We start from the raw sequence: 8,637 nt of genomic DNA on the forward strand, positions 1-8,637 counted from the left end.
TTTGTCACCCAGGCTAGAGCGTAGTAGCGCAATCTCGGCTCACTGCAACCTCCACTTCCCAGGTCTAAGCGATTCTCCTACCTCAGCCTTCCAAGTAGCTAGGAATACAGGCACCTGCCACCATGCCCAGCTAATCTGTGTATTTTTTAGTAGAGATGGGGTTTTACCATGTTGACCAGGCTGGTCTCAAACTCCTGACCTCAGATGATCCTTCCACCTGAGCCTCCCAGAGTGCTGAGATTACAGGCGTAAGCCACCATGCCTGGCCTTAGATTTCCTTTTTATTATATCTTTTTTGCAGCATCTCCTTATACTAGTCCAAATTTCCTGGATAATATAATCTATTATGTATAACTTAAGAAAATCAGTGTAATGCCTTACCCATAGTATAAAGAGAAAATTTGTACATGATAATGCATAATTTCAAAATGTTAATGGCCCAGGCGTGACTTTGCTATTAAGATGAATATATTTCCAAAGGGGTAGTAAAGAGTATTTGGTGATTATTGTCTGTATATCCCAAATCTAAAACTTTCACTTTTGAGCTCTGAGTCTGTATATCCAATGACAGATGAAACCCATGTGTCTCAATAACTCACTTTGTTATCTTCCCATCCAATCTGTTTATCTTTCTAAAGTTCCTCTTTTAGTGAATGATACCACTCATTTATTCACCCAAGGTAGAATATGTCTTAACTCCTTTCTTCCTTGCATTGTATATCGGATACCAAGTCTTGCTAGATTTTACCTATTTAATTTCTCCGGAATTTATCTTTTCCATGCCTTAGTTTAGGCTTAAATACTTTTTAGTTTGTATTATTGCAGTTGTCTAATATTGGTTTTCCTGTCTCTGCCCTCTTTTTCTTTTATTTTGCCAGAGTGATTTGTCACTCTTGTGCTTAAAATTACCATATAGGGGTTCATTATTGCCCTCTGGACATACTATTTTCTGTGAGCTAGAAATCAGTTTTATTTCTTGGACTAAAACCCTTTTTAATAGTGACCGGCTGCAGCAGTTACCTTAGGGAAGATTCTGAAGTATCTGCTGGAAGAATGCAGTCATGAGGGAATGACGGCATGAGTCCTGCTTTGGCTAGATGCACAGGATCCTTTACAGTCTGAACCTGACTACGTTCCAGTAATAATGAACTGGTTGTGGTTTACTGCAACAGGAACTGTTAGTTTGCTTTTGGATACTTTTTCATATGGCGTTTTTCTGGTCTGGAATGGCCTTTCCTAGCCCTATTTTCACATTATTCTACAAAATATTCCTGATTCTTTGCTCCTCAGACCCTCCCTGTTTCTGCGGAGTAATGTCTGTCTGTCTGTCTGCTAATTTAATGTCTTTAATTATATTTTACTCTTCTACATTAAAGTTGAATTATTTTATTTACATCTGCAACATTTAGTGTGAAGGTGACACCTGGGAAATACATGTTTAATGTTTATTAAAAGGTTAAATTGCATAAGGGTTTTTGTTAGACTTATAGCATTATCTACTGAATAGCCTTCTCTCCTCCCTACCAACCCCAGTTTCTGATTCTTTGTTTTTCTTTTTCTCAGAATCATCAGACTCAGGTACATCTGTGAGTGAGAGCAGATGTCAGTTTGAAGGTGGGAGTGATCAAAAGGTAATCTTTAAATAAGTTTTTCTTTCAAGTATGATATTATTTGAAAATTAGAAAGGCTATTTACAACAAATGAGTTGGCTTACTGGTTATGTTTAGTTTGATGTATTTTATTTTTTTCTTGAATGTTTAGGACCCTGTGCAAGAGCTACAGGAAGAGAGACCTTCATCTTCACATTTGGTTTCTAGACCATCTACCTCATCTAGAAGGAGAGCAGTTAGTGAGACAGGTATACATGAATATTTATTTGACACATTCACACAGCTTTTGATGTTCTTTCTCTAATGAAATTAGTGCTTTTAGACTTAATTATTCCCCTTTTTTGGTTGAGATGAATGAACTTCTGAGTTTTTTTCATTACTTAGCAGTATTTTTCTGGCTGACCATGACAGGCCCAGTTTACTCTGTCCCACTGGAGTTTATAGTTAGCCAGTTCTCTATTAAGAAAATGGGAGACAGGTATATAAACTCTATTTTCACCATTATTCTTAGTCACCTTAGCAGTTAAATTTTTACACTTGATCTTAGCCAAAAGGCCGAGAAGTGATAGCAGTTAAATTTTTTAATTGTTTATAATAAATGATAATACATACCTATGAGTTTTAAACAAAAACTAAATAGCATTTTCGAAATGAAGAGATAAAGAAAATAGTTGAGAACAGTTAGAGGAGAATGCTGTGCCTAAGGAAGTCATAGTAAATAAAACTGTATGATTCAGATGAAAGAGAATATCAGATCAGTGATATAGAATAAATGAACCTAGACCAGAATCTTGTACATGTGGGCAGAAGACAGGAAGGGCAGAGGTGGGACTAGAACAAATGGGTAGTTATTTGGGGAAAAGGTAAAATGACATCTGTACCTTATGGCAAATGAATTTCAAATGAGTTTAAAAGATAAATGAAAAACAGAATACAACGTATTTGAAAGACAGGTAGTCACTTTAAATTTGACTATTAATATCTGAATTACATAAATCTCCTCCCCAAATCAATAATGAAAACATTAAAAATTCAGATAGCTAAAAGGGCAGGCAGTTCACAAAAATTTCTTACAGTAAATACAAATGACTAATAAATATGAGGAGAGGGTGAATTTTGGAGATTTTAGCTTTACAGATAGGAAAAATGCAAAAAGGTATCCTTTTTGGTCTATCAAATTGTAGCAAAGATAAATTTTTACTCATCCTGTGTATTAGCACTGATGCACTATTGGTCTATAAATTGGTATAAGTTGGTATAAATTGATTAAATTTTTTGGATTATAAAAAGGCTTAAATGGCCTGGTACAGTGGCTCACATCTATAATCCCAGCAGTTTGGAAGGCTGAGGCAGCCAGTAGATCTCTTGAGGTTAGGAGTTTGAGACCAGCCTGGCCAATGTGGTGAAACCCCATCTCTGCTAAAAACACAAAAATTAGCTGGGTGTGGTGGCCAACACCTGTAATCCCAGCTACTCGGGAGGCTGAGGCAGGAAAATCGCTTTAACCTGGGAGGTGGAGGTTGCAGTGAACCAAGATTGTGTCATTGTACTCCAGCCTCGGCGACAGAACAAGACTCCATCTCAAAAAACAGAAAAGCTTAGAGTTCTTAACATTATCATAGTAATTCCACTTCTAGGAATCTAACCTAAGGATATAATACAAAATTCAAAGAGTTATATATAGAGATATTAATTGCAGCATTATTATAATTGCTGCCTGGCCAAGATCACCTTTTTTAAAATAGGGAATACAAACATGATTAAGAACTCACATGCAGAACTTGTGATCTAGTTGGAGATAAAACATAAAAATCCTTATTGGGATGTAAGAGTATTTGGAGAATTCACAGGAAGAGGAGATGACTTTAATTAGATAGGCCAAGAGAGGGAAATGGAATGAGCAAAGGTGTGAGAGTTTTACCTGTTTCAGGCATATGGATAATATTTAATAGCATAACCCTATTAAATACTTACATATAAGGGTACAGTGAACACCTTTGCACATACATCCTTAACTTTTATGCTCTAGGATAGAGAAATTGCCTGCAGAATGTTGTGTGATGTTATATTCTTACTGTATAAAAATGTTCTTTCTCAAATCTTTGATACTACCTCATTTTAATTTTTGTCATTCTCATGGGTGAAGAAATGATATCACTTCACTTTGCATTTCCTTGATCCCTAGGACATAGGAGATTTTTTTTTCCATTACTCAAGTACATGACTCAAGGTTTTTCATATGTTTATTAGTCATTTGTATTTCCTCTGTGACTTGCTTTTTCCTGTTTCTTACTTTAAAAAAAAATCCAGTCCATCTTGATTTGGTATAACTTTGTATAATCTGGATATTTTTTATTATATATGTTGCAGATATTATCTTCGCATCTGACCTATGCGTTTTAACTTTTGTTTATGGCATTTTATTTTGCCATGTAAATCTTGACATGTCTAATCTTCATAGTCTTTTTCTTGAGGGCTTTGCAGTATTATGAAATACTTTCCCACCCAGTATTTTTTGAGATGGAGTCTCACTGTGTTGCCCAGGCTGGAGTGCAGTGGCACGATCTCGGCTCACAGCAACCTACTTCCTGGGTTCAAGCGATTCTTCTGCCTTAGCCTCACAAGTAGCTGGGACTACAGGGGTGCACCACCACTCCTGGCTAATTTTTGTATTTTTAGTAGAGGCCAGTTTTCACCGTATTGGCCGGGTCTCAAACTCCTCACCTTGTGATCCACCCGCATTGGCGTCCCAAAGTGCTGGGATTATAGGCGTGAGCCATCGTGCCCGGCAAGAATATTTTCTTACAGGTACTTGAATGGTTTTGTTCTTTATATTTAGTTCTTTAATCCACCTGTAATTCATTTTTATGTCTAGTATAAGTTAGAACTCTCATTTATGTCCAGCAGATTTGGCTAATATTCTGACCCATTCAGAGGTAATTTATTTAAAATAAAATGGACAGTTTTTACTGGTTTTGATTTCTGTTGAAAATATAGAGTACTGAAGAGCCGGGCTCAGTGGCTCACGCCTGTAATCACAGCACTTTGAGAGGATGAAGCGGGGGAATCACTTGAGGCCAGGAATTGAGACCAGCCTGGCCAACATGGAGAAACCCTGTCTCTACCAAAAATAAAAAAAATTATCCGGGCATGGTGGCGTGTGCCTATAATCCCAGCTACGTGGAGGCTGAGTCACAAGAATCACTAGAACCTGGTAGGCGGAGGTTGCAATAAGCCAAGATTATACCGCTGCACCCCACCCTGGGTGGTAGAGAGTGACTGTGTCACAAAAGAAAAAAATGTAGGGTACTGAAGAAATTGAAACATTAAGAATGCCTTATAAGTAAATTAAACACTTTGGCTCTTTTGGGGAAAAAAAGATTGGCTCTTATTTTAAAGTTTGGTTTTGACAGAAAAAAAAAATCCTGGATTGGTTAATAGAAACTTTATTAGATGGATTGAATTGTGATGTATGGAGATAAAGTTCTGAAAGAAGAATAGAAAGCCTTTAAAAAATAGTGTTGTCAGCCTAGGCAACATGGTAAAACACTGTCTCTACAAAAAATACAAATATTAGTGAGGTGTGGTGGTACATTCCTGTGGTCCCAGCTACTTGGGAGGCTGCTGTTGAGGTGGAAGGATCACTTGAGCCTACGAGGCAGAAGTTGCAGTGAGTCGAGATTGCGCCATTGCACTACAGCCCGGGTGACAGAGTAAGACCCTTTATCATAAAAAAGTACGTAAACAAATAAATAAATAAATACACACATACAGTTAGTGTTCTACTGTAACTCTTAGATTGAATAAAACTGTTAACTTTTGAGATTAATTTTATTACAATTAAGTCTCTGTACAAATAGGGACTCAAAACAGCTCAATTTTCTAAATCACAGCACAGCAATTTATTTTTTTTCCTTACATATCCAGAAGAAAATTCAGATGAATTATCTGGTGAACGACAAAGAAAACGCCACAAATCTGATAGTATTTCCCTTTCCTTTGATGAAAGCCTGGCTCTGTGTGTAATAAGGGAGATATGTTGTGAAAGAAGCAGTAGCAGTGAATCTACAGGGACGCCATCGAATCCGGTAATGTTCTCATTTTCAAGGACTCTGTTACAGTCTAGTCCTGGCAGTCCTAATAAGCATATCAATAGAATATACATGTGTCTTATGAGATTGATGCAAAACACGGTGCTAAATTTTACTTTAAAATAAAAGTACTATATTGATCTCTACCTTCAGCCCCAGGTATTGTGAGAAATGTGGAAAATAGTGGAGTGACATTGGTATTGGTAAAATAGTAGTAGTAGTAGTCATTATCAGTGTCACTCTGTATTAGAGAATATTTGTGGATGACTGCACCAATAGTACATTAAATAAATTGGAGAGTTGTTTGAGAAATTTGAAGTTGTACTTTTTAAAAAATAAAGGAACAAAACCAAAAATTTAGTTCAGTTAACTGTATTAGCATTTTAAGGCAAATTTGTCTTGACTGTTTAGAGTAAAAATACCTTTAATTACAGCCATCAGCATAGTCTGAGCTTAACATTTGCCAAATAGGTCTAGACATCAGGTAAATTCTATTTACCAACACTGTGAAATACAGGTTTATTATTGCATGGATGACAGGAGAGTATTGGTACTTTCTGATGACTAATACAGAATTCCAGAATCTTAGTGAGCAGAATTTCTTGAGTTGTCACTGAAAGAAGTTCGGTAAAGAATTTTTTTGTTAACAAGAATGCTTGACAAATGGAATATTTTCGTTTGTATGTCTTTAAACAAGTTTGTCCAACCTACGCCCTGTGGGCCATATGGCGGGATGGCTTTGAATGTGGCCCAACACAAATTCATAAACTTTCTTAAAATATTATAAGATTTCTTTTCTTACAATTTTTTTTTCCTCATTCATGAGCTGTTGTTAGTGTTAGTGTATTTTACGTGTGGCCCAAGGCAATTCTTCTTGCAAGATTGGATACCTTTTGGAAACCAAAAGATTGGATACCTTTCTTGGTAATGTGGCAGTGTCTCATGGTCATTATTCTGGATATTGGTAATCATTGTGTAGGTCTCTAGAAGATGTGGGAATCAATTGTGATAGTAATCCTAGTCTTTTACCTTGTACCTATTCTTGTTACTTCCTGTATTATCTTTCTATTTTTCTCTTCCAAAGGAGTGACTGTATGAACGCATACCTGCCCTCTAGAGTTAGTACTGTATTTAACGGAGCTGTTACTCATGTGGACCGCTAGATGGCAGGATGAGCCCCTGCTCAGTCTGAGAGCAGGTTCTTCATTTGTAGATATTTAAGTTTATACCAGATTCCATAAAGTTGAGATGGCACTGGAGAGACAGTGGTAGTCAAAGTAGATATGGTTCTTGCCTTTAGGGGGAGATAGATCATTAATGATAAAAATGAAAACATTTAATAAATCCAGTGAAGAAAACAGGTTCTTGAGAGCAAGTATGTGTGATCTGAAAATTAGATCCAATTAAAACTTGATGAGTACACAAACTACAAGTTTGGTTAAAAAGATAATTACTATATCCTATCTATCTATTTATTTATTGAGATTGAGTCTCATTCTATTGCCGTGGCTGGAGTGCAGTGGTGCAGTCTTGGCTCACTGCAACTTCTGCCTCCTGGGCTCAAGCGATTTTCGTGTCTCAGCTTCCTGAGTAGCTGGGATTACAGGCGCCTACTGCCATGCTCTGCTAAGTTTTTTACTTTTAGTAGAGACGAGGTTTCACTGTGTTGGCCAGGCTGGTCTTGAACTCCTGACCTCAAGTGATCTGCCCGCCTTGGCTACCCAAAGTGTTGGGATTACAGACTTGAGCCACTGAGCCCAACACCCTATTTAATGTATAGTCTTTTTGTTTGTTTGTTTGTTTTTATTTTTTTAATGTATAGTCTTTGTTAAAGTTATATCAGAATTCTAGCTGAATGATATTTGGAGTCTTTGTTCTTGCTTTGTACCTGGACACTGCCTTGTGACTGATACAGCTTTGATGAGTGGAAGAGCACCAGGTTTTCTGTTTTGAGTTGAATTAGGTAAAACAACATGGACACATGTGGAGTGGTTTTAAGGAGTGGAGAGTTTAATAGGCAAGAAGGAGAAGGCAGAAGGAAGAAGCTCCCCCTTAAAGAGATGAAAGAGGAGACCTCACATTCTGAGGATACCAGCCAGTTTTCTGTAGTGGCTCAGGGGATTGATTTAACCAGGCATGATATATATGTAGCCCTCGAGAAAACTGGCCCTCCCACCCCAGTCCTTTAAGATGCAAATGCAGGGCACCAGTGCTGTTTTACATTCATAGGGAAATGGGGGGGGGCATGTTGTTAGGCACAGATCCTGGCAAGGGCAAGAGGCTGGGGCTTTTAGGCTAGACAAGGTACATTTTTGGAGCAGCGGAAAAATCTTCTTAAGGACCTCTTTTCCTTTATTTCTTAGTAAATAAAGGAAACCACATTATCTGAGTTGAGTAGAACAGTAATTCTTTTTTTCTTTTTGTTAGCCCAGTCCTGAATTCTCTTAAAAAATCCTATCTGTTAAAAATCTCTCGTTTTCCAAGCTAAGTCCCTAGTTGTGAAAGCTTTTAGTAGGGCCAGTTTTTTTTTTTTTTTTTTCCTTAATTATAATTTCCCTCATTTGGGAATGTGGTAGTCATCACTGGGTGTTATTCACCAGTTTGTGAAAGTGCATTCCTCTCCCATCTTTTCTTTCTTTGGGGTTTAAGAAATTGTGGGAAACTAAGACTGTTCTAGACTGCATTCCATGCAGTTTATATGATGATCTTTTGTTATAGCTAAGACAGGGGGTTTTTAATAACTTGCTTCTACAACTGTCATAATTGAAACTGAAACAATTCTAGGTATTTCTGACTACAAAAATCTAAGATCTGGCCGAGCATGGTGGGTTATGCCTGTAATCCCAGCACTTTGGGATGCCAAAGTGAGCGGATCACGAGGTCAAGAGATCGAGACCATTCTGGCCAACCTGGTGAAACCCCATCTCTACTAAAAA

The 8,637-nt window shown here is 37.4% G+C and overlaps 1 protein-coding gene across 4 annotated transcripts in view; it reads left to right on the forward strand.

The window, feature by feature from the left end:
- The window catches only part of MDM2 (MDM2 proto-oncogene), a 53,138-nt gene that overhangs the window by 35,601 nt on the left and 8,900 nt on the right, over positions 1-8,637 (forward strand). For all 4 annotated transcript variants that reach the window (XM_037736478.1, XM_017522938.2, XM_037736477.1 and 1 more), the window contains 3 exons: positions 1,564-1,631; positions 1,762-1,858; positions 5,538-5,698. In XM_037736478.1, the coding sequence (XP_037592406.1) occupies positions 1,564-1,631; positions 1,762-1,858; positions 5,538-5,698 (326 nt within the window). The remainder of the gene's footprint in view (positions 1-1,563; positions 1,632-1,761; positions 1,859-5,537; positions 5,699-8,637) is intronic.

This window comes from Cebus imitator, unplaced genomic scaffold (genome assembly GCF_001604975.1).
Source record: "Cebus imitator isolate Cc_AM_T3 unplaced genomic scaffold, Cebus_imitator-1.0 Scaffold25, whole genome shotgun sequence".
Lineage (NCBI taxonomy): Eukaryota > Metazoa > Chordata > Mammalia > Primates > Cebidae > Cebus > Cebus imitator.